Consider the following 27,918-nt stretch of genomic DNA (forward strand, 5'->3'; position numbering starts at 1 on the left):
TTGCATGGGGGATAGTCCCATAAACTATATTTGCCACCGTAAATGTTTTTTAAAAAAAATGTTTTTGAAATTTCCGCACCCTGCGAATCCGCCTCGGGCAAGAAAAATATTTGAACGTCTACTTTTAATTATAGTAATTAAGATTCCTAATAACGACACGGAATAAATTAAAAGTTACGATCAACAATCAAAGTAAGAATTAGCATGAATAAGTGGCTAAAACACCAAACAAAAGCACTTCTCTCCTACTTAAGTCCATCGTGGCAAGGGGAATAGAAAAATATAAACATAAAATTTAATTTTAAATGAGTTCTTTATCATTTCAGAACACTTTCAAATTGAATTAAACAACAGATTCTATCTTCTATACATTCTAAAATTTATTACTAAATGAGTTTGAATCCTTTGCAATTGGATTTTATCTCTCTCCAAGACAATGGATCAAGAGAAGTTGTTTTATTTTGTATTTTAACTCCAATAAATCATTTTTTAAAAATATATCACTAAATTTTAGTGTGTTAAGAGGTTTCTATTACTAATTTTGTTAACATGTTATGTTTATACCTTTAATCAATTATGAAAAGCGAACCAACCTGAAGATCAAAGCCAGAGATCCAAAAGAAAAGAATGACGTGGTATTATTGCCGAAACTATTTTATTAATATGATTTTGCACAAATTGACGAATGACATTTTAGTCATTTACTGTTTTTAAATGGGGAGAGTCAATTTCTGTGGATAAATATTAAAAAAAACAAGGTTAAACTTTCAAGTAAGATTTTATTTTTTATAATTTTTCTGTACCTATTCAGATGATTATGTATGAAGTATTATTACAAAAAAAAAATTCCTACAACATTAAGGTTTCTATAAAATTACTTGACTGGTTTACCACCATATATTATACATGTATTAATGCAATTCATATAGAAAGATAAGCAATAGCCTAGAAGCAAAAAGCAGCGAAAAATACTCATAGAAAGATAATTTGTAAATAATGAATAGTTAATATATTTTAAATAAAAATTATTTAATTTAAAAAACATTCTTATATATGTACATAACTTTAATTCTGTAATATTAATAATTATATATCAATTTATCCAGAAAATAGAGTAATTCTCACTGTAATCTGCTTGACCGAAAACCCGGAGTCTTGCATACGGGGTGGCCGATGTTGCATATTAGTAGTCCCTCGTTAGCAATGCATAATACGTACCACGCATTATGCAAAACTAAAGCGAACGTTGTGAATTAATGCAAAATATCCGTCGGCCGGGTTTGTTTCCGCTCGACGGCTGCACCGTAAAATCTCTTTCTTCTAGGATGGTTTGTAAATGATTCTATGAGCAAAAGCATTAGTAGAAAAAGAAAAATCCTTTTTCTACTAATAAAGCTCATATTATAAGAGTTACAATATAATACTGTATTTATATATAAATATACGGTATCATATTCAAATAAAATTTCTTCGAGAATTCTTTAAGTTAAAAAAATTTTAAATTGAAGTAAAAATTTTTGTATATTCAAATTTCAAAAAGTGATAAATTAAATTCCAAATTACTTCAAATGGAATATTTATAAACGAGTAAATTTTATTAACAGGAACACATTTTATACATTTTTCAACATTCTTACACAATATAACAGCGTTGCATATTTATAATTTCTGAATATTTTCTTAGTAAGAAATGTATCACAACTTATTAATAAATGGTAAGTAAATATATAAAATTTTGTATATACAAATATTATATATATATATAAAACAACCGTTAATAGGCTAAACACTGTCGAAAGAACACCTTTCCCTATTTTGCTACAGAATAACGACCCATGTAGTTCGATAAAAGCAAAAATTGTCATCATTAGATTTGGTTTTTAACAAAATTTCAGAGACATTTTGATGTAATATATTAACAAGTTTAATTCTTAATTACTATAATATTAAATTTTGATTTTTAAGTGAAATTAATTCCCACTTACTATTTGACAAAAGTCATTACACGAATTGTCTTTTTTATTAGTTCTGCTGACCTATTTAAAATTACAAAACTTTAATTCTATGATATTAATATCACGAATTGTCTAGGAAGATTATTTTACCCAATTTGTTTGTACATTTGTATAAAATCATTTATTTAATTAAAGAGAAAAAAATCAGTTTCCAAAGAAATATAAATTTATCTTAAGTAAACTGATTGTTTTCTAGTCTATTAATGCCTCGTACCTTCGCCGAAGACAAGTGTAATGTGTTAGCACATATATAAGAAAACATGAAAATATACTATATATAATTATGTGGTAGTTAAACAAATAAACTACCTCCTTTTAGAAATAAGTAGACGACACGACCGGAACCGGAGACTAGATTTATTCCGGGTATATGACTTCGTCCACCACAAAGTCGTGTTCCTCTAATGGAATGCTGTGCAGAATCTGTTCTCTGAATGCCAGTGCTACGGTGTAAGGATGGCCGTTGGGATCGTGAAGGCATCTGTTGTAGTAGTGGTCGTAGTATCCCTTTCCACGTCCTATCCGATGACCTCTCTTTGTAAATGCAAGGCCAGGTACCAACATTAAGTCTAGACCACCTTGAATAGAGAAAGAATTAATAATTTATAAAGTATAAAATACAAAGCGCATTAAAATGGTAAAATGGATACCCGTCGCCAGAGCTTCTTCGCGAACGTCGTCGTCGGCCGGTTGTTTTATCTTCCAACTGGTAAGGGGAAGAGAGGAAAAATCTTCCATGGAATGTAGCTTTACCATTTCCATTAAATGACTCTTGGTACTGAAAATGAAGATTTAAGAAAATGTTTCCACATCTGATATCTGTTTTACTTAATAATGTTTCAAAAGACTTCTTAATGGTGTTAATATAATATATAATTGTTTATTTATCATAAGGCTTGTCCATGTAATCATACTTTTCGTTTAACAATAGAGTTGTGCTGTCATCTATCCAACACCTTACAGGGGAAAATTTTTGAATTGAAATAACATGACTTCTGGTTTGCATGGAAAGTTTGTGTATAGTTAATTGGGGCTTCCTTCCCCTAAGCTTTCCATACCCAGACTCAGCTTTCACCTACATAACTCTGTTCTCGAAATTAAGGGAAGCACAGATGAATGGATGACGGTGGGAATTTATAGGTCTACAATTTTTACAAATTGCAGCCCAATAAGTATTTTTAATTTGACTTCTGAAACTTATATAAATGTAATATATCCAGAATATTAATCACTGCTAGTTATAAATTAGTTTTGATATAAATCTATTAGCCAATTTCTTGTTTTACTTTTTACTAAATTCATTGCGGAAAAAACTGTTTACGTACATAAGTTGTAGAAAATAATGGTAGAATTTTTGCCACATACTTCTGTAAGGTGGGAAATTGATATATTTATTAACGCTTTGTGTGAATCGGGCCGTTACAAAATATTAATGCGGTCCACGGATTACCACCCGACCTACAAGATGGCGTAAAAATGCAAGATTGGCTACATGTATTTCACCAAGATGCTCTAAGTATAGCCGATTTGTTTAAAGCCAAGAACTTTTAACGTTCTTTAGATAATTTTTCCAAGTGAGAAGGAGCAGCCGTAGCTCAAACTGGTAAACGACAGTCAATTAGCAATTGGAAATTTGTGGAATAAATAGATCGTAGTATAGTTTTGGACATATTGTAGAGTGGACATCTGCAGAAAATTTTTCAGGGAAAAGCAAAGTTTGAGGCAAATAATTACATCAATACTTTTTTAATTAATTATTTAATGTTTTTGGACTTTTTCCACAAATAGATTATAGAAAACAGCATTAGATCAAAGTATCCCGTGGTCGTGGGCATTAGGTTATGTACCCCAAACACTTTTACAATTATAATCTGTGGAATATTTTACTCGATCCCAAGGGAAGGCAAGTGCTTCGTTCGCTCCCCCTGCAGATGCCCGTGCATCGCAGTATATATATTCCCATGCAAAATTAGTGAATGATATCGAGACTGACGGTAATAAGGAGTTATAGAATTACTCTACTTACAGATTTATGGAATAATATTCATCAAACTGATGAAATATAAAGTTTCAATTACAGGAACAAAGCCTTCTGTGCAGATTAATTGTAAGAACTGTAAACACATTTTCTGTTGTAAGATATAATACATTATTTATATTTGACTGTGTGTTTATTTTTGAGATCAAAGGCAGATATGTAGACAATTTGAATTTCAAATGTATCTTTATACTTGCAACAGAAAATGTATGTCAGATGATACATTAAGCAATAATAAGTTCTATGTTTTCCTTCAAATTATTTAAATTTTAAATGTAAATTTTAAAGAAACAGTAAACAGTAATCTGTATTTTTATAAAGAACAATCCATTTTGTCCAAACAACAGTTGGGAAAAGACAACACTGTATATTTGACTTTTGTGAGAATTTTACAATTAAAGGTCGACGTTATTTTAAAATGGTCTGGTCTGTTAATACTTTGTGAATTGTGTAAATTTAATTTGTTATAATAATATACGTAACTGCTTAATATGGTACCAATAAAGGTTGTAGAATTCTAAATGCATTTTATGTTGTGAGTTTAATAAAGAAAAGTATTCAAATATCTAATTTTTTGTAATGTTTACAAATTTGAGAAGTCTGAAAAGTCTGGGTCACAGGAGAAGTTTACTTTTAAAGAATATTGTGACATATTTCCCTTTAAGTCCTCCAGGCAACATTGCCGGCAAAATATCGCGTTTCTGTGTAGTTTGCGGAGAGAAAGGGAATCGCAACATTACCGCGTCAACCTCCGTACATTCTAATATTAAATGCAAATGACTTAATAACACAACGTTGAAATTAATCCGAGTTATTGCTTTTTAATTATCGTGTATGTAGCAACTATTTGTTCAATTTTAAACTTGTAAATTCTAGAATGGAAGATTTTTATAGTAATTTGTCTATACCAATCTGTTTTTCTGTATCATGCATTAAGTTTTTTACATTTTTCCACAAAAAGCAGATTGGGGAATTATATTATATCAAATAGCAAAATATTCTACTTTTAGTTGGAAAGTGAAACAACAAATGGTGCTGTATCAACAATTGTGTCACATTTTATGTTTGGAACATAAGTTGTAGAAAATAATGGTAGAATTTTTGCCACATACTTCTGTAAGATGGGAAATTGATATATTTATTAACATTTCATGTGAATCGGGCCGTTACAAAATATTAATGCGGTCCACGGATTACCACCCGACCTACAAGATGGTGTAAAAATGCAAGATTGGCTACATGTATTTCACCAAGATGCTCTAAGTATAGCCGATTTGTTTAAAGCCAAGAACTTTTAACGTTCTTTAGATAATTTTTCCAAGTGAGAAGGAGCAGCCGTAACTCAAACTGGTAATCGACAGTCAATTAGCAATTGGAAATTTGTAAAATAAATAGATCATAGTATAGTTTTGGACGTATTGTAGAGTGGACATCTGCAGAAAATTTTTCAGGGAGAAGCAAAGTTTGGGACAAATAATTACATCAATACATTTTTAATTAATTATTTAATGTTTTTGGACTTTTTCCACAAATAGATTATAGAAAACAGCATTAGATCAAAGTATCCCATGGTTGTAGGCATTAGGTTATGTACCCCAATCACCTTTACAATTATAATCTGTGGAATATTTTACTCGATCCCAAGGGAAGGCAAGTACTTCGTTTGCTCCCCCTGCAGATGTCCGTGCATTGCAGTATATATATTCCCATGGAAAATTAGTGAATGTTATCAAAACTGTATGTTTGAAGTGATAACGCAGAAGCGCATTTGGCTTATCTTAACTTTTGTCTCACACTCTATGAATATGTTATGGCATCGAGAGGCTAGGTTAATAGTCCAGATTCATTTAGTTATGTTTAAGGTAGCTTTGTAATGAAGAAAGAAGTGTAATATAGCAGATTTTGTTAAAGAGGCATATCATGCATACTTCGGTATAAAGCTCGGAGACTGGGACAAAAAATGTAACCCACATATTGAATAACAGAAAATGGAACTGAGGCAAGACAAACTCTCTTTCATTTGCTACTTCGGTGGTATGGCGAGCCAACAAGATACGAAAAATGCTATTTTTGTTTTACCATAACTGTAAAGGGGTTACAATAGCAAAAACAAAAAGTGTACTGTCTATTCCCTCTGCTGTCAGACCTGTACCACGTCATCATGATTTTCTTGTACCATCTGTAATGTATGTAGCTAACTTAATACGATTTAACATACGTGGTATAACATAACTAGTCTTTATTCCAGCACAGCTTTATCCATCCTTAACCTGGTTCACAGTCCAATGCCGCCTCGCCCGCCGAGGTTGACTATGTTGCCAGACAACATAGTCAACCCCAGCCAACATATCAATGGTACACCATCATCACCCGAATCATTAGATTTTTCATCAAAATTAGAAGTTTAGTTATATTGCAGTGAAAGCCTTAGACGTTCATTTGAAGGAAAACAAAAATGATCTTTTGTAAGAAAAGATTAATTTTGCTTTTATCTTTTTATTTTGTTAGCTGTATTTTCTATCAATACAAGCAATTTTTGTTTAGATTTTATCATTATTCAATGACTCTTGAATTGCAGATTGTCTTAAAAAATTCTTAAGAAACTTAAACAAATTCTATCAATTTTGTCAGTTTGTTTCCATGATTGTAAAAAACCTGTACACAACAGATAAAAGTAAATTTTATTTTGAATCTGGCATAGCACATTTAATCTAAATCACTGAAATTAATGACAAAAAATTAGCTAAAAACACAGGAAAGAAAAATTTAATTGCAATCATGGTAAGGAAAAAGTTCCAAAAACGAATCAACCAAATTGCGAATGAAGACAGAATGGCCAAGAATTACCGTCGAACGTTCACTAAGGAATATTTACAATGCAGACAAAATGCAGGAATGAAGAGTCAAATCTTTTTATGGAAGTTGGAAAACTTGTCATCTCCCGACTCCTTACACTGTATTGATATTAAAATATTTTTAAATCTTTAGAAGATATTAATGTCATAATTTTGACATTTTTAAGATCAAAGTATGTAAAATATGATTTCAATGTTTAAACTTTTCTAATCAGTAACTGTGTTTTCTTTTATTAACTTTGATAAATAAGATATGAACAGTTAAAGTCAAAATATAAAAATACTATCTTTTATCAAAAAGTTTATTACAGCCTACTTCATTTCTATTAAACCGACGGTTCCCAAACTTATTATGTCCGCAGACACCTTCTCGGAGCAAAAACCTGACCACAAACCCTCAAGTGAAATAACTCTTTACTTTTTAATTAAACCGTTCGCAGACCCCCGACATCCATGCATTCCAAATTAATTTCAATTTGCCACAGACCCCATTGGTGGTTGCAAGGACCCGGGGGTCCGTAGGAACCACTTTGAGAAATGTCGTATTAAACAAACCACTAACCTAGACTAGTAGCGCATTAGTGAAAGGAGTCGGGAGTCGAAGTCGATTTTAAAATATACCAAATTGTATATTTTTTTGCCGATTTCCCATCCCCGACAAAATGTCATTTATTTTTGTACAATGCCGATTCATACTTGTATGTTTAGGACTAAATATGGAAGTTCTAAAGGATTTAAATAACCAATAATATGCAACAAACCTTAAGAATTCTTTCAACAAGAAAAGTAAATGCAACCTCTGAGAATTCCAAATTTAGAATGTTTTTGAAATTGTTTTTCTACCCCATATCATGTAAATGATTATGGGATTTTTTGAAATTATACATGTTTGTCTGTAGAAAAAATTATTGTATAATGGAAATTTTTATCTGAAACGTAATCCTAAATATTATCAATGTTTAATTTAATGGATGATGGATGGGAATCACTTGCATATTTTTCATCGCTGTAGTATTGTTTTCTTTGAGAGGATAATCTACAAATAATTGCCATGCTGTAGATAATATCTATGGCCTGGCAATCCTTTGTAGACAACATTTAGATCATTTGTAGATGAAGGCCTGTGAAGAAAGCCAAAAACGTGAAAATTGAAAGACATTTTCCTGCTGAAAGTGTTTAAAGTTTGTTGCATGTTATTGAATGTAAAAATTTCCATCACTTCCCTGCATTAATATGCAAGATCAGAAACAAAGTCTTCTAGTGATAGGAAAAAATAAAAATCCTGAATGTTCAGAGTAGGAAACATTTACTGGTGGGATTACTGTTCAAATGCAGATTCCTGTATGGCATTACTAAAATCAAAAAATATTTGATGCCATTTTCACAAGTAACACAATAAATAACTGTTTCCTGGCACTATAATGCTTTTAAATTAACATAATATATATAAAAGCAAGCACTTTCGACGATGCATTACGATCTTCCTCGAACAAATTATTTAAAATGGAATGACAAATGTTGGATATCGATCAAAAAATTCAAAGAAGAGAATATAATTTAAAACTTTTTAACACTCTTCTCTAACTGCACTTAAATAACAATCAAACCTTGACAAAATCCTCTAATTGACTACAAACACAATATAGTGCTTTCGACGATCCCTTGGCTTTTCTTCTCCCTGTTATTTAGTTGATATCGTTGCCGCAGCTAGGGGGGATTCTGACTTAGAGGCGTTCAGTCATAATCCCACGGATGGTAGCTTCGCACCACTGGCCGCTCGAACAAGCACCGTTGTGAGACAGGTTAGTTTTACCTACTGATGACTAGTCGTTGCGATAGTAATCCCGCTCAGTATGAGAGGAACCGCAGGTTTGGACACTTGGTACATGTGCTTGGTCGAGTCAGAATCCCTCTAGCCACGGCAACGATATCAACTAAATAACAGGGAGAAGAAAAGCCAAGTGATTGTCAAAAGCACTATATTGTGTTCATAGTCAACAAGAATCAAGCGCAACATGGTTTCAAGTCATTAAAATCCTTTAATATGCAGCCATTTTTATTAACTTTTCAAATGTTTTTGGTCATGAATGACCTACTTCGGGAACAAAAAATCAAATGATTTAGATTTCTATAAAACGAAATTTGTTTTGGGATGTTTTTAAACATTTGAATTTTCTTAAGTCTAGTGTGCAGGCCCATAAATAAATAATTACAATATATACAAGTTACTTCTACAGATATACACATAAACTATCCATAAATATACTACATGAATAAATAAATACTGTAACACAGCTGATAACATAAAGACAGCCACCACTGTGCCTAACTCTTTAACCATTTGCCCCTTTTTTGTACTTAAAATATCCATATTATGCTCACTCTGCATGCCGCTGAGACTTTACTCGATTCTCAAAAGCAGTGATTCTCAACCAGTGTGTCACAGCACTTTAGTGTGCTGCGAGATTTTTGAAGTGTGCCACCACTGCAAATATCCATCCATAAGTGATGTCAGACAAGTAATTCAATTAGTTCTACCTTCCTAGGGCACATTTGGAAATTGTAACACCGGTTACAATTTCCAAATGCGCCCCATTTCCTTGGTAACTACCGGTAACTGGTGTTACCGGTGTTACCAAGGCATTTAGAAAATGTGCCCTAAATAACCAACAGCATTTAAAAATCACTGTTATGACGTCACCAGTTGTCCTGTGGTACTTATCATCGAAGTAACCGTGCGCCGCCAAATTTTTAAATTATTAAAAGTGTACTGTGATGAAAATAAAGTTGAGAATCACAGCTCTAAGGTTTATCACTTGTCCTTCCTGGTTAGTTTTGTGTATTTGTCATGCTTCTGCATATTTAAGATGACTCTTGTCTTGAATCTTTTGTATTACTTTAGCTCTTTCCCAATCCACTATGACCTCTGTTGGGTCTGCTATAACATATGTTGCTAGTGTGGTGACTGGCTGCTCGTTCTATACGTTCTTTTTTGTGCTCTTTTAACCTTTCTTTTAATGACCTCCCCATGACTCTGATGTAGTAGAGCTCTTTTTGTCACCTTTCGTGTTCTATAAATTCCTGGAATAAGGCTCCGGTCTATGTCTTCCTTGTCCATATATACCATCTGGTATATTGTTGGATTCCTTTTAAAAATTATTTTTTGTTTGTTGCTGCTCATATTTTTTTGTAAATATTGCTTAGGGGTGCTATGTATTCAATCACAGTGTATTCTTCTATTCTTTCCCATTCATTAACTTCATTATTGTCTATTCTTCTTTTGTTAATAATGGCCTTTATGAGATTCTGGTTGACCCCGAACTACCTAGCTAGCTTTTTGATGTGATCTAATTCTTTAATTCTGTCTTGTACTTTGCTACAATGTGTATGTTCTCTTTATAAGCATCCAGAATGCTGCTAGTTTATAACTTGCCGGGTCATGAGAGGTCCATGGCATTAACAATGGGTTATAAGACGGCTTTCTGTAAACTTTTGTAGCAATTTTTCCTTCTTTCTCTATTCCTGCCACTCCTCTATGTTGTGTGTATGTTGTTCCTTTAAAATTAAAGATCAATGAATATGTAGCAAGATGTGTATCAATAGAAGTAGAGAAAGGAAGGAAAATCGCTACAAAAGTTTATAGAAAGCAGACTTATAAGTTGATAGTAATGACAAATACTATGAACTAACATCAACAATAATCCCTATGGGTTAATCCTGGAAGTAGAACAATCTAGCCCCTCGGAGGTGCACTTCTCAAACATTAATATTAGAGTGGAGGGATGTGATAGCCATACCTCAGTATATCATAAACCAGGGTCCATGGCATCGTACATACCAGTGGGGTCGCGTGATCCATTTTCTTACAAGATTGCGATGTACAAGGCCTTAATCAGAAGAATCTTTACACATTCTTCCAATCCCCAAGCTCTTGATGCCGAACTAGCATTTATAGAGCATGTAGCCACATGCACACAATTATTGCAACATTATACATGGGCTGATAGAATGTTATTTGCAAATGCACTCAGGACACACCCCTGTAGTTGACCTGCCAACCAATAACACTGCACAACAAACAAAAAAAAATGTTTTCAAATGTTTCCTATACTTCATAAGTGAAATCTTACTAATTTTGGGGTGAGAAAATCAAATATGACAAATAAAAATTTTTATTAGCTCTAGTTTGTGATATACAATAGATGCCAGTATGTGATTTTAATGGCTTAAGAGAAAACGATACATTTGCTAACAACGTTGAAAGTGCTTTTGAACTTTTGAAAATCTTTTCATCAAGCCATTAATGTCATAGCAAACAACCAAATTGTTTTTCTTCTCAAAAAAAAAAAAAAGCAGATCCCTCTGACGTTCTATGTACCGTAGACCCTGACATCACGATGGAGAAGATTTCATTGCTGTAGTCTTAACCCTAGAAGATTCGCCTTATTCTTTGACAAGTCTAGGTCTTGAATGAGATCACTGAATTCGCTTGACTCAGTCTGTGTGGTGTATCATCTTTTACCTCAAAATCAGGGTGACGGAATGTGAAAGGTTTGTTGGGTTCTTCTTTTCCCACACTTTCTTCATTTTCTACTTCAAGCTCATAATGTTGAGGTGGAGTAGGAACTGGTAAGCTAACTATCTGAATGTGGAATAGGTCGAATAGCAGATGGAAGATTTGGTTATTGAACTGTTCCTTTTCTCTTCATTGACAATCCTACCTTTATAGGTGAGTCAAGCAGAAATAGCAGTCATCTGTATGGTTTGTAGGCTCAGCAAAAGCCATAGATTGTTTTTTATTTTTCAGCCATTCTCGTAGTATAACTGAGCAAGAGTTGCAACATATATGTGGAGCCAATGACTTATCCTTGTCCCCTCCTACCTTCATACCAAAATAATGGTGATAGGAAGTCTTCACAAGAGGTGTTAGATTGCATTTCTGTGACAAAAATGTTATTTCACCACAAATGTAACAAAAATTGTTCACTAAATTTACACATTTTTGTGGCATTTTGGTATAACCAGTATTATACTTCAGAAACATTCCAAAACCAGGAATATTAACCAAGAAAAACAGAAGCAATCTTAAACTCAGAGTCATAGCTACATTTATTATGTTTATAACCTACAAACATATGGAGAATGTTTTGCAATGTCAGTTGGGAGGTGTGACAACTCCCAAAAAATAAATTTCCCCCAAAATACAAATGTAGACTCTAAAAAATGGCATGTCACTGTATCGCCAAAGCAAGAGCTAATCAGTCATTTTTACGGTGATTTTTGAATTCAGCAGATGGAAATACATAAGAATATGCTCATTTTGAGCCTGAAACATTTTCATTGTTGTGCAGTGTAATCAATCTGATGATGTAAAATGGGTCCCCATCACCTTTAACCCATACTTAAGTGTGCCAAAGTTGGCAGGAAACGCCGGGTGTGTCTCACTTACAGCAGGTGCCTGACTATCTTTGCCATGCTATGTAATGGGAAGAACCCTCTCAATCCAGACTCCCTGGCATATATAGTATAGGACAACAGATATGATAAAGACCTGGTATACATAGGGTCAACTAAGTGCTTTGTGGGAATCAGATTACATCATCATCTAGCCAATATATGTCATGCAAGAACCAGCATAGCCTTCTCTACTTATGCAACAGATCCAAACATTGTAGCAAACTTCAACCGGACCAAGCTCATCCTCATTATGCCCCCACAGAACACCTCAGATACTTGGAGGCTGTGCACATTTTTAAATCCAGTTTTACGTCTACATGCTTAAATTATAAACAGGAAATGGTTTCGTCAATGGCCTGGCAAGAGTTAATTAACAACACAGTTTAGCCGTTCGTCGAGTCCTGGTAGGGCAACTCTTTGCGCAGGTGCAAAGTGGTTTTAATAATTTCTTTGAACTTATATTTGAACTCTTGTCCAAAACCCATTATGAAGGACCATTGAGGAATCGTTAAACCCGACGAACTCAGGAGTTCAAAAACATTTGTTTTTGTCTGTTATCATTATCTGGACACCATAATTGCTTTGGAGTATGCGAGGAATCCAACAGTATACCAGATGCTACATATGAACAAAGAAAGACATAGATCAGAGCCTTATTCCAGGAATTTATAGAATACGAAAGGTGACAAAAAAGAGCTCTACTACATCGGAGTTGTGAGGCTCTGGATAGGTCCGAACCTCACTGAAATTCGCGTTAAAATCATTTATTTTTAGAAAAAATTATTTTTTTAGAGGAAAAAAAAAATAGAAGTTAGAAATAGTTTTTCTTAAAGAAAACGACGCGAACTTTTAAACAATAGAACAATGGGGAAACGTAGATCGTCTATCTCCGAGTGGGAATCGAATTAAACTTCGATTTTGACCTCTCCCGCGCCTCCGAAAGGTTTCGAATTGTCACCAGGTGACGAGAAGAGACCAATCGGAAAGCGGAATCGGAGGAAAACAGATAAAACCTGAGAATTCAAGGACGCGAGGGCTTCTTCTCCCGAAAGTTCCAAGTGACGGATCTATTGTTGTGTGTGTGTCTGGTGCCCATCTTCGTCTCCGTCTCCCGACCTCGGATCGACATCTTTCCATCAACGGAAGTCGACCGCATCGTCCTGGAGTCGAGGAGTCGTCGAGGGAACTGGCCATTCGCGACCTAGGGACACTCCTTCAAAATGAGACTATATTCGAAAGGAGAGGAAGACCCAGAGACTGCTGCCGACCTAGAACTTCCAAGATCGCGGAAATCTTGTAAGCTTCTTTCGTGTCAAATAAACGGTTTCTTGTAACCGTAGAGTCTGTCTCAGTGCCGATCGCCCACATACGACCCTTTGCGACCGCTCGACCCTCTTGACATAGTCGGCACCCTGTCGGCAAACTCACACTGGTGTCAGAAGTGGGATTTTAAATGCAGAATTTGCACAAATTCAGCGGGCCCACACTATAGTTGAGGATGCCGACATCAAAATTTCGCCCCGAAATTGAGTTAAAGGTGGGTCGGAACGATAGATGCTGAGACAGACACTTCGGCGCGAACTCGCGAGTTAGTTAGCAGTTCTCTTTCATTGGCCTTGGGAGGAATGATACCTGCTTTCTTCGGTGAAAGTAAGCGTATTATGACTTCTTCGATCCCTTAAAAAAATATCGAGCTTAGCTGGATGATCCCGCAGAAATGCTTTAGTTAACCAAGCGCAAGCTCGCAGGTGCGACAATGATAGAATAAATAGGCTTGACCGAGCATCAAAACGCCACTATAAAATAGTGCCAGCAGCGGAAGTAGGCAAAATGTTCCGAGGTCAGTTTTTCAAAATATAAGTAAAAACATTAAACTGAGCGTCAGGATGCTTGACACTGCTTCATTCACAAAAGCTCTAAAGGTAGCCATTAGGGAAGAAACGAGTGACTAGCAGAATGCACAGTTTTGTCAGGCGCGAAGCTGAAACGTCGGAGAATAACCTAAAGGATTCGGGAAGAGTTAAACTCCATAAGAAATCTGCGTTCGGTGCAAAGATGGGTCAAAATTTTAAACAGTTTAAAACTTTAGGAAAAATTGTTAGATAATCGAACATTGTCAGTACCGATAACTGGTGCGCAAAGATAATATTCAGAATAAACAAACAGGACAACCCATGGAACGAGGGAATAGCGAAGTAGGAAACGCACACCCCTATCCGAATTCGCTGCAATGCTTTTAACAACCTCATAACATGCAACCACTGTCGCCCGATTGGTACGGAGAAAAGGACGTCCCTCTGCCATCTCTAGTCGAGTGGAGATCGAGGCCAATGCGTTGCAGGTTCCGATTATAAATCCATCGTATTCATTGCGATATAGGCTAATTATTTCAGTAGATACTCTTTCATCAATCGCAGAATAGGCAAATCGAATCCGAAGTCGATTGAAATTTAGAACAGGCACTTTATGTAGAGGATTTTCTGACAGTATTAGCCCGGAAACAGGCCAATGCGACCGCAACTAGATGCTTAGCTTTTCTCAGTCCCAAGGTAGACGCAAAGCAAGCAGATTGTCAATTGCAAAAAAAAATATAGCAACTTTAACCTAAGGTCAAGATTATAAGCGATTACGGTATCCTACTCTCTATTTTCTATCGGTCCGGTTTTGCGAACTGTGAATGATGAACTTTCATTCTGGAGAGGAGAGATCATCATAAAAACAAAAGCGAATGTTAATTTTAATTGAATTCACGTTTTCTGAAAATAAAAATTGTCGCTGAAAAAAATGTATGCAAAAAACGTGCTTAAATGTTAAAATTGTCGCGAATCGGAATTCAAGTCAATGTGAGCGTGGTGCATTTCGAAAGGGAGCCATAGTATTGTTTTTGTTTCGTGTAAACTGTTCTGTCCATCCCTTACGAAGCGCTCACGATTGAGCCTACACTGGTCAAGGGAAGAGAGTCATGTCGGGGAAGCGACTTATCTCCTTGGTCAACGCCTTTCCAAAATTTTCTCATACTTAGGATAGATGACAGAAAATTGTCACTTTGTCCGTCCTAGAGAGAATGAGGATTTGATCACTCTCGAGAAAACTTAACGATGATCTTCTATTTGATTCGCGCTCATCGGAAAACAATTTTGTCGTGATCAAAACATTGATGAAAACTTCTGTTATAGATTGAGTAATTTATATAGTCAAAATGTCAGAAAATTTTTTCCTTTTTTGCGTACATGATGATTGATCATACCTGTCACAGTCGAGACTGCGAATAGACTCTGACCAGATCAAACGGAAGTTACGGAACAACACTCTGAACTGCGTGACCTTGATTAGCGGTAATCTGCGTCGGAAATCCGATGATAGAGAACTGTCACTGGTTCAAGAGACTGACATCTGGAAGTTATGGCCGTAAAGACATTGGCAAGATCACAACTGCACACCGTCAATGCAGAAGCTCCATGATCCTCTTTCGGTCCAGTACAAAAAAAAAAAAATGGAAAAGATTCGACCCCCGTGGTAAAGACGAAGTTTTTCAGAAAACTTGGAACGGAACTAGATGCATAGCTTCGAAAAGCACGTGTCTTCAACTTAGATCCAGAGAACTCCGCGCTACACGTGCACCTGAATGGCTATGAAGTTCCCAAGTTCCAATTCTGATTGAAACAGGCGAATTAAACTAAACGTTGAACCTGTTATCAGATTTCTAAATCAGATGTTCCGAAAAATTAGGAAGGGAACACGAATACATTCCATTCCTCCCCCCTCCGTTTCAGACAATTTTCTGAAAATTTTGAGATTATGTGAATTGCTCAGTCTGAAAACGAAAAAAAAAAACTCACATGTTTTAGAAAATAGTTTGTCGATCATTTATGTTGTTAAAATATTATTCGATGACCGTGCTTGTTATTTGATTATTTGTAACCAATCTTATAAACAGACATGTGATGTTACACAAACATTTCGATGAATTGTAAACGATATTCTATACCATTCAATAATGTATCGAAAAAAAAAAAAAAACTTTGGTGTAACGCGAAACCGAACGCGCGCCAGAGAAGGCTGGATTCTCAGACAAGTATCTCTGTTACGTCACTTAGCAAACAAAGGGAGAAAGGACTGTCAGCTTTCAGAGCTGCCAGCTAAAATGTCGTTATTTCGTTACGACATTTTAAATTGGCGGGAAGCTCTGTGAGGCTCTGGATAGGTCCGAACCTCACTGAAATTCGCGTTAAAATCATTTATTTTTAGAAAAAATTATTTTTTTAGAGGAAAAAAAAAATAGAAGTTAGAAATAGTTTTTCTTAAAGAAAACGACGCGAACTTTTAAACAATAGAACAATGGGGAAACGTAGATCGTCTATCTCCGAGTGGGAATCGAATTAAACTTCGATTTTGACCTCTCCCGCGCCCCCGAAAGGTTTCGAATTGTCACCAGGTGACGAGAAGAGACCAATCGGAAAGCGGAATCGGAGGAAAACAGATAAAACCTGAGAATTCAAGGACGCGAGGGCTTCTTCTCCCGAAAGTTCCAAGTGACGGATCTATTGTTGTGTATGTGTCTGGTGCCCATCTTCGTCTCCGTCTCCCGACCTCGGATCGACATCTTTCCATCAACGGAAGTCGACCGCATCGTCCTGGAGTCGAGGAGTCGTCGAGGGAACTGGCCATTCGCGACCTAGGGACACTCCTTCAAAATGAGACTATATTCGAAAGGAGAGGAAGACCCAGAGACTGCTGCCGACCTAGAACTTCCAAGATCGCGGAAATCTTGTAAGCTTCTTTCGTGTCAAATAAACGGTTTCTTGTAACCGTAGAGTCTGTCTCAGTGCCGATCGCCCACATACGACCCTTTGGGACCGCTCGACCCTCTTGACATAGTCGGCACCCTGTCGGCAAACTCACAGAGTCATAAGAAGGTCATTAAAAGAAAGGTTAAAAGAGCATAAAAGGAACGTATAGAACAAGCAGCCGGTCACCGCACTAGCAACATATGTTATAGCAGAACCAACAGAGGTCATAGTGGATTGGGAAAGAGCTAGAGTAATACAAAAGATTCAGGACAAGAGACACCTTAAATACGCAGAAGCATGGCAAATACACAAAACCAACCAGGAAGGACAAGTGATAAACTTTAGAGAATCGAGTAAAGTCTCAGCGGCATGCAGAGTGAGCATAATATGGATATTTTAATATGAAAAAGGGACAAATGGTTAAAGAATTAGGCACAGTGGTAGCCTTCTTTATGTTGTCAGCTGTGTTACAGTATTTATTTATTCATGTATTATATTTATAGATAGTTTATGTGTATATCTGTAGAAGTAACTTGTATATATTGTAATTATTTATTTATGAGCCTGCACACTAGACATTAAGAAAATTGAAACATTTAAAAACATCCCAAAACAAATTTCGTTTTATAGAAATCTATATCATTTGATTTTTTGTTTCCAAAGTAGGTAATTCAAATGGCCAGAAAAATTTGAAAAGTTAATAAAAATGGCTGCATATTAAAGGTTTTTGTCAAAGTTTAAAACTTAATACTACTTTGTTTAACAATAGGTAAAACTAGAAGAATCTACTAACATGTCATTAAACTGGATACATCCTGTAAAGAGAAATTTAAAAACTATTGGAGTCAGAACTTTCCAAATCTTGCATATTATACTTTAAAAAAGTGCATGAAAATTTCAAGAATTTTCTTCCTTTTTGACTTTTAAGAGGACTAAAAATTAAAACAACTCTAAAACATTTATAAGAAAATGAAGTAGAATTCTCTCAAAAAGGTCAAAAAACCAAACAAGTATATAGAGAGAAAAAGGTTTTTTAATTACTTAATGTTTCCCTAAATGCATTTCGCCTTCTCGTCGGCCTCTTCGGTAGGGCTTTCCTAAGTACAAAACCACACAAAGGGTGCACAATCATCAAGTTCAGTTTCCATCTCCTACTGGTTGTTTACAATCTTTGTACCCCACAAGATCTACCCAGCATTCCGCTGGCAACACACCATTATTTAAATTGACAGTATTATCTTGCGTGACGATCATAAAATGTTCTTTAAATTTTCTTTTTACACAATTTTTTTCTTTATATTTTAACATTATTAGTATTGATATTACAATTATTATTGTTACGACGCAAAAATACCGGCGAACCGTTAACCTCGAGTTTAATTGCAGCCAGATGTTCGGATAGTCGAACTTTTAACTTTCGTTTTGTTTCTCCCACGTAGAAGCTTGGATTTTTACACGTGCATTGCAGTTTGTACACCACTCCTTCTTCCGACGGATATTTTTCATTAATATTGTCTATTTTCGTTAGTTCCGACAATCTATTTTTTTGGGTGGGGGCCAAATTTATTGAGTTTTTATAGAAAACTTTTTGATATTTTTCAGATAATCTTTTGATATATGGAAATGATATATTATGGAAATAAGAAAAACCTATTCTAGAACAACAAAATTTAACATAAGAGAAATAAAAATAGAAATAGCAAACAAAAAGTATTTACTGAACGGATACCCAAGAAAATTGTTAAAAAAGTGGTACGATGATTTTATTTTGAATAGATTTCAAGTTAAGAAAAAACACGAAGTTAAAAAGTATGTATCATTTCCACACCTTTGTGTGGTTTTGTACTTAGGAAAGACCTACCAAAGAGGCCGACAAGAAGGCAAAATGCATTTAGGGAAACATTAAGTAATTAATAAACCTTTTTCTCTATATACTTGTTTGGTTTTTTGACCTTTTTGAGAGAATTCTACTTCATTTTTTTATAAATGTTTTAGAGTTGTTTTAATTTTTAGTCCTCTTAAAAGTCAGAAAAGGAAGAAAATTCTGGAAATGTTCGTGCACTTTTTTAAAGTACAATACGCAAGATTTGGATACATCCTGTTAAAAACAATTGATCTGCATCAGGAAATTATCTTTTTACATACAGTTTTTAGTTTTATGTTGTTAATAATTTGTATTAGCTTCCATAATGATATTTATATGGTGTTTTCTAGTCTTAATGCATGCATAAATGATACATTTTTTTTATCTACTAACAATTACGCTAATGCTAATCCATGTTAAAGTTACAAGTTTCATTTAATTTAGAAAATATTAAAAAGAACATGGTAGACTCATTAAAGTTAAAATGTTAATGCTTTTATAACTGAGACTGATTATTTATAATTGCTATTTCAGTTGTTAACATAAAAGTCTTTAACAGCTGGAACATACATAAATTAAAATTACATACCATACACACAATCTTCCAGCATATAATGTGTAATGAAAGTTTCAAAGCAGAAATTAATGGAAATTGCATTAATAGCAAGAATTGTGAGAGAATATCTGCCACAAGGCAATCGTTAGTCGATAACCCTCTAAAGAGAAGCAAATAAATGACATTACGTCAAGAAGGTACTATAGATAAATAAGTTATTATACTATACAATTGTATCTTCTTGTCATAATAATTTTATTTGCTTAATAATAACTTGTAGAGTATTAGTAAAATGTAACACATATGCATTAAATATTCAAAAACAAGTTGACATCAAAAAGAAAATAATTTTAAAATATGTCCTGTAATGATAGAGGTTTGATGTAGGTCCCTGAAAGAGGCTGAAAACATTCTGTTTGTATTCAATTCAAATACACATTACTTGCTGGAAGATTGTGTGTATGATATGCGGTCTTAATTAGTTGTTAACAACAGTTCATTTAACTTCTGAAACACGAGTAAGAAAGTAGATGCAACTCAAAACAAAGTACTGCGATGGGAATATATGTTATAATATCATTGTCTTTAAATCTTTAAAGCTGACAAATCTATAATTACTTTGTTCTGTTACAAATTTTAGAATATTATAACAATTGGATAGTAATTACATTAAGAGGAAAAATAAATGCAGACTTCACTAGTATATAAGTGAGTCAGGAGGAAGGAAATCGGCTGGAAAATGATAGTATAGGACATTTTAAAGAAAAACTGTTATAGTAACATGAGTACTATTCTTGATAGTTTTGAAATACAACTCTTTGAAAGTTTCTTACCTACACACAGTAATAATGTTTATGTGTTATGTTTACAATAAACATCCAAAAATTGAAATGTAAACCTATATAAACTTTACAACTGTCCAAAGATGAAGTGTTTCTTTAAGTTATTCGGTGATGACCTTCCACCCACAGACCACAGACAGAATTTGAGCTTTATTGCAGCATCTCCTGGAATGTTGATGTATAGACATGTCAATACAGGGATGTAAGTCAAAGCAACATAAAGTTCAACAGACTTTTATTTGTGGAACACTATGGTGTGTATTAATTTTCTATTAACTTGAATTAGAACCGCATGCACATCCATTCTGTTTTCCCTTTCCTGACACACCAGCAGTCTTGAACAATCAAATTAGAACTGAGAGTTGCAAAGACAGACATGTTTTGTGAACAATGCCAGCTATCTTTACACATGTCAAATTACTGATATGATGCGTGTGATGGTTTTTGTGATGGAAGTGCTGTTACAGAATATTGCTGCAATTGAAGAGCTTATTGTCAAAGTGACGTATCTCCATTATTAATTTTTTTTAGTTCATGGCACCAACTCATCGATAATACGTTTCTCTAAAGTGCTACAATACTTTTTTTTCAGAAACAAGTGTTTTTTCTGTTGAAAAACGTATCAAAAAATTGGTTTTCTTTTCGTAAGCGACGTTTTTTGTTTTGTATTTATTTCCAAACTGTCACATTTCCATAACAGCCAATTACAAAGCGTATATTGATCATATTACATATCAGGTGCAGGGTCACAGTATTCACCCTTAGATAGGGCCTTTGAAAGGGTGGAAAAAATGTTAAGATAAACTAAACTGCTTCTTTTACCCATAGACTACAATAAAATTTTTGATGGTATAGGACAAATACATGTTCTTAGTAAAGACTGGCAACTTGGTAATTGAAAACGTGCAATTCATTCACACGTTAAGTCAAAAATGGATTTTAAAGTATCTGAGATAAAAGTAATCACAATAAACTGTAAATATGTTTTTTGCAAACAGCACTATTCTGATAGTTCGGGGATGTGCAGACATACGATGTTAAAAAAAAAGTAAAAAATGTCATATCTATTAGTTGACTTGTTACCATTAGAGAATAAACTTAAGCTGGAAAAGATAGATGATGTGAAGAAACTTTTAAATAAACTGGGAATAAATGATGGACATACTGCAATGACATTTTACAAAAAGTGTTTTCTTGTTTAGAAACTAATTGTACTGTGACAGAACAATTACAATACGAATTTTATGTAATTATTAAGTTTCTTCTTTCTTTTGGAATTAGTATAGTTTTTTAAACACCGTTTTTTATTATCTTCAGTCATATGAACAAGGTTTGTGCGATTTTCATTTTTGTTTTGTATCTTATTATTTTTTATATTCTCTTTTGTTTTATATATTAAATGTTTTTGACCATCTATTTGTTGTTTTTATTACATTATCCATTTAAATGCTACAATTTTGTTCCAAAGTGGTGTAAGTCCATGATTCGAAGTACCAAAACTACCGTTTCCTTTGCCCCAGGATTTTTTCACTGTGAAACCTATATTCAGAATATAAAAATAAAGCTCTGTACCAAGATTTTACCTTAACATTTAAAACAAGTATTTAAAATTTGCAGTTTTTGGAAATTTGTATTTCCTGGAGATAGGTCATTTTGGAAATAAGCTCTTCAATTTCTACGAAAGATCTCACAATCTGTATGTGTTCATCAAAACTTCTACCATTTGAATACTGAAAAGTATACTATAATAAAAGTGTACTTTCTAGTGCTTGTATCTCATCAGAGCATGCAGGTTAATAACATGCAAATGAAGAGAAAACCATTCTATGGGTTGTAGAATCCAGTCTTACTACAAATACACGACAAATTAGTACACACCTCGGTATTTATAGCCAAGATTCGATCAAACTTTACACGACTTTGGCTTACGTCCATATCGGCGCATCCGACATCTGCTTTCGGGAAATGCTGAAAAAGACTCAAATTTTGTCAACGGTTACACGATTATTGATCATTACTGAGTAACTCAGATAAATGACACTTCATCTTTGACATGAATTATAGTGTATTGCAGTTTTCAGTTCAATTTTTGAGCATTTATGAATGTAACACACACATCATTATTGTACGTAAGGGAGCAACTTTCTAACAGTTGTATTTCTGATACTTCCGAGAATAATACTCGTGTTCGTATAAAGGTTTTCGTTTACAACGACAAACACAATTGTCTCCCAACCGATTTCCCTCTCCTTCCGACTTATTCAGTATATTATAGCGTTACAGTTAAATTTCTAACAGAAAAGATCCTTACAATCAATTATGCATACAAGCATTATAATTTGTTTTCTGTACTTTAATAGAAAGTTTTATAATAAGAATAATTTAATAAAAATGAAAAAAATTGTTTATAACTGAATCAACATAGAGCAGGGCTTAAACCCACGTTTTCTGCACATCTCGCAGATATAATTATATAGCTCAATGTCTGAATGCAAAGGTACATTATAATTATGTAGGTTAAAGGTCCGAATTCAAAGATCTGGAATAAAGATTAATCAGAGTTCCAGACTCAACTATAATGCATCTGCACAGTACAAAGGTGAATTTGAGTTCTCTATAGATCAATCTTCTACATTAAATAAATTAATTCAATAATTGTAAGTCTACGATAAATTATATAATTTAAGAATTAACACAAGGCTCGTAGATAATCTTTGAATAATTGGATACCGCACCATGATTGTTTGTGTATGTAGCTTATAATTTTTAAGTTAAGTGATTTGTCAAGTATATTTTTCAAAATATTAAAGGTACGACGAAATAAATATACTTACTCATATTTTGGAATGAAAACTTCTTTACCCACATCAAACAAATGCTTTAAAATTCCTTCAGTTTGCACTTCATGCTCAGTGCTGAGATAAATGGATATTCTATTACTTCCTTTAAAACGTTCATTCTGCAATAACTATAGAAATTATTTAAATATTAATTTGTCAGATTAATAGCAGTAATTTTAAAATTAAAATACAGATTTTAATGAAAAATAATCTACAGACAAGACTTGTTATTGCAATAATAAACTATACTTGAAATTATAAAAAAATTTACCATTTTCGAGTAATTTTAAGCTTCTTTAATAAGTTCTTTCATAACTTTTAACACTCGGCGAAGCATACGAGGAATACGCCGAATTAAAAAATGCAACGATATAAAATATTATAACACTACACATATGCCACCTTATAAAATGCAGCCGTGTTTATAAATGCATTTTATAAGGTGGCATATGTGTAGTGTTTTAATACGATATGCAGTCTATGACGAGTTATAAAATATTATACCTAGATAAAATGATTGTTTTTATTCATTATTCAATTTTTATTATGTACCAAAGACATTTCACATTAAAATCAACATTAAATTTGTACAATAAGGACATTATTATACTCATATTGTTAGCTGTTGCTTTATATTATTTATTTCTTTCTATGACAGCTATTAAAATATGCTATATTTTCAAGATGCAGTGGCAAATAAGACAAACTTCTTCTTTGTTAACCCGTGGAGGCTGTGATCCAAAATCCCTTTCTCTAATGAAACTGAAGTTCAAAATATGAAATTATTGGGGAGTGATAGAAGTTGCGAAGAACTCCAAATTGAAGACCTAAGCATTGAGTGAAATGTATTCCTTACAGACAAAATTACTAAAGTACCTTATATTTTAACCGATACATTTAAGATTTTGGTATTATCCTTTATGATATTTTATGGTAATAATTATTTTATAATGAAGTGATAAATTATTCCCATTTCTTGATAAAAACGGTAAAAATGATTTAATTTTACTTTCCTAAAAACAAAATATTTAACACAGAAGTCATATTGTAACCGAAACTAGAAAAATAAACAGTTATTAGAAAATAAAATGTCTGAAATTCAATACTTCTAAAATTAAACAAACTGCAAGATTGCAAGTATTTTGAAACATTTACAACTTTAATTAATCCAAGACAAATAACAACATGTATGATTTTCAGAAATGTAAATCTAATGTAATTAAATTTGCTAATTAATCAGAAAATAGTTTTAGGAAATAGCATTCTTACTTAATTTGCCTTCGGTAAATTGTCGGAATGTAAGATAATTTATTGGTAAAGTTACTTTACGAGCCAAAAATTTATGAAAAAATTGTTCTTACGTTTACTACCATTAACAAAATTAAAGATGCTGCATTATATTATATTCTATATTATATAATATACTCTGTAGTAATAATAATAATAATGCAATTAGATTTTCAAGTTTTTTAAGAAAATATGCATTCTAACAATGATTATTTAATAGCGAGGTTGATGCCGAAGTTTTAAATGCCAAAACGTGTATGTCGAACGTTCGGCACCGCTTTCCCGTAAGACTAGAAGTTTGACAATGGCATTTGGAATGTCGAGCACGATTCCACTGACTTTCCAAATGCCATTGTCAAACTTCTAGGTTTACGGGAAAGCGGCACCAAACGTCCGACGTACACGTTTTGCGTTTAAACCTTCGGCCTCAACCTTGTTAATATTTACTTCTTTGAATACTTTCGTAATGTTTATTTTTGACCCTGTGGTGGCTGGGAAGCTCCCCATCCTAGAGTTTCTCCAATTTAATAGCAAACGTTTCTGTATCTCTAGGGGCAGGGATGTTGATATTAATGGAACCATCTTTAATGCCACCATGTTTGAATTAGACAGGCCTGTATCTACACTCCCACATCCTGCTTTAAAGAAGGGACTCTCTTCTCGCGATACTTCTACAGAGATTGAAGCTTTTACAGATGGATCCAAATCGACGGATGGCACGGCAAGTGCCTTTGTGATCTTTCAGGCCGGTGAAGAAGTCTACAATGATTCCTTTGCTCTACACCCGGAATGCTCTGTCTTCCAAGCTGAGATCTTTGCTGTGCTGATAGCAATCAACTGGTGCAACACTAACTTTGTGAACAAACTGATAAACATCTTCACAGACAGTGCTGCGACTGTTGCTGTTTTGGGGAATAAAGATAACTCTCACCCTGTTGCGAACGACATCTTCGCTGCAGCTTCTACGTCTTTTAACAAGTATGCCATCAATTAAATCAAAGGACACAGCGGCATTCCGGGTAATGAATGGGCTGACTTTCTGGCGCAAAACGTAACGCCTAATCGCCTAATCCTGATACCCCTCCTGCCTACAATCTCATTCCTAAGTCAAGACTTAAATACCTTATCTGGGACAATGCCTTGGAGACCTGGCAACTGGATTGGGACAAGATCCCAGAACAACACATAACAAGACGTTTTATCCCAAAGGTCAAGGAACGTACTCACAGCAAATGGATTCAACCCACACATGATTTAGTCCAATTTTTGACTGAACACGGGCGCTTTCGTGCTTACCTGAAAAGGTTTCACTATTCTAATTCTGACTGCTGTCAGCTCTGTGGGGTGCGGGACAGTGTCATGCACTATCTATACAACTGTCTTATGCTGGATGACATTAGGCATCAGTGCATGCAGCATGCCAAAATAAGCAATATAGACTGGCCAGTAAAGCCTGATTTTTTTCTACAAAACAACAGCAACTTTAACTTGTTAAAGAAATTTGTTGCACTCTACTCCATTAGATGTGGGATCCGTTGACCTGCTCTCTTGTGATCTGATTCACTCTAGCCTTGATGCCAATGTTTTTACATGCCTTATTCTGCTATCACAGCATTTAGAGTTTGATGTACAGTAATTTTATTTTAGTTATAATGCACTTTTATTTTTTTAATCATTTATTTAATTTTAATCTTTTTTTATTTTAATTCATTTATGTTATTTATTTTATTTTATTTTATTTTATTTCCCTTTTCTCTGCCATTTTATTGTATCCCTTGTATGACTAACAGCATGTATCTACTATGTACTTTTTGTATTTCTGCCTGGCTGTGCTCAGCGGTGCCAGAGAATAAAGATTATTTGACTGACTGACTGACTGACTGACTGACTGTTTATTTTTGAAACAGTAGAATATGTTTCTTTTGTAACCAGACGGGGAATAAAAAATTTACAATTCGGAATTGCAATCTGTATAAGAATTTGCAGACAAGTATAAATATTAATTATCTCTTAAATTTTTATATCAGAAAGACGGACAAAACATCCCTAAATTTTATTTAATTAAATAATTTTCAGAAGTCAAAGAGACCGACGCCTCGAAATCCTAAATAAAGACCGACGACTTGTTTACACTCTAAGATAAATAAATTATTATTCGTCGGTTATAATTTTTTGTCGCAACGGAGAAAATTTTTGCTATCAGATTTAATCTATGGTTTCGATCTTACGCAATGACCGCAGAGATAATTAATTCCGGTAATCGAATGCTCCGTATTACGTCATTCGTTTAAAAATCTCAGTTTTATTCGTGTCGTCTTTCAAAACGTAATCGCAAAAACAACTCGGAATTCCACTTTCTGCCGACAGTCCCCGGAGCATCCGGAGAAAGACGGCGGGCGATAACGCGCGATTCGTCGGAACCGTTGAAAGGCGAGACTTCTTTTGTAGGAAAATTAAACCGTAATTAATCACACGTTTAGTAAGACACTAACCAGACAAGGGAAGTAGTGTACTGGACTGTAATTTTCTTGTCTATTCGTGACCTTCGTGTTTTTCATGTTACATCACAGAATCAAAAGAATAATAACTGTGTCTGGTATATCTCTTATATAAAAAATTAGCAGAAGTGACTTTAGGAATCAGTGACTACGTTCAAATATACATAAATGATCTAATAGTCACTTCTAACAAGAAATTTACCATTTAATTGTATCAGTATTGAGGCAGACACCACGTGTAATTAATACAATGCAAATGAATCGGTGTACAGAACCGTTATAGATAAGGAAATGTCGTATGACTTGTTTTACATAATATCTAAATATAGAAAAGCTATAATTTACCTGTTCTGCAACGATTTTCGACTGTTTGGTTCTCTCTTCTAGGCTCAGACTGGATAATTTCTTTTTCACTTCGCTTCTGACGGCATCTTTGGCGGCTCGAAGAGCAGCTGCCGCCGCCATAACGCGATTTTCCTCTCGAATTTCTATTTTTCCTGCAGAAAATGAATGATAACGAGTCGAGTAACAGAACTTATTGTTGATTCGGCCTCCAGCAAGGTCGAGGTTGTCCGCGAAAAGTTGTTACAAGAGAACTTCGCTCGACGGCCGCTACTCTAATCGGCGCTGTAGGCGTTTCAGATAAATATTTATTATTGTGTACAATAACAGTTAAAAACAAGTATGTATTGTTCAAATTGGTACCATAAGGATATCTTTGTTTTATAGTACAGTAGAGCGTCGATAAGTGGAACCAATTGGGGACTGGGGTCCTTCCAGTTAATGATTTGTTCCAGTTTCCGACTTTGTACGAAAAAATACATTAACCTGTCCGATGTTCAAATTTTTCTCCGTTGCGTATCGCTTCCTGTTGAA

The 27,918-nt window shown here is 34.2% G+C and overlaps 1 protein-coding gene across 1 annotated transcript; it reads right to left on the minus strand.

The window, feature by feature from the left end:
* Window positions 1-1,576: 1,576 nt before the first annotated feature.
* On the minus strand, window positions 1,577-27,643 carry Mthfs (methenyltetrahydrofolate synthetase). The gene is made up of 4 exons (XM_067276116.1): window positions 27,388-27,643; window positions 23,252-23,385; window positions 2,666-2,793; window positions 1,577-2,593 (listed from the first exon to the last, which is right to left on the minus strand). The coding sequence occupies exons 1-4, from the start codon at window positions 27,505-27,507 to the stop codon at window positions 2,373-2,375; spliced, it is 603 nt and encodes a 200-aa protein (XP_067132217.1). The 5' UTR covers window positions 27,508-27,643; the 3' UTR covers window positions 1,577-2,372.
* Window positions 27,644-27,918: the final 275 nt, after the last annotated feature.

The sequence above is a fragment of the Centruroides vittatus genome, unplaced genomic scaffold (assembly GCF_030686945.1).
Source record: "Centruroides vittatus isolate TY-2023 unplaced genomic scaffold, ASM3068694v2 contig_663, whole genome shotgun sequence".
Lineage (NCBI taxonomy): Eukaryota > Metazoa > Arthropoda > Arachnida > Scorpiones > Buthidae > Centruroides > Centruroides vittatus.

Excerpts from the sequence above, each read along its gene's own strand:
- Mthfs (XM_067276116.1), bottom strand. The coding sequence starts at position 27,507 with ATGGCGGCGGCAGCTGCTCTTCGAGCCGCCAAAGATGCCGTCAGAAGC. Across the intron at positions 23,386-27,387 it reads CGAAAATCGTTGCAGAACAG|TTATTGCAGAATGAACGTTT; the intron begins GTAAATTATAGC and ends TAATTTCTATAG. Across the intron at positions 2,794-23,251 it reads GTTTTCATTCCAAAATATGA|TACCAAGAGTCATTTAATGG; the intron begins GTAAGTATATTT and ends CTTCATTTTCAG.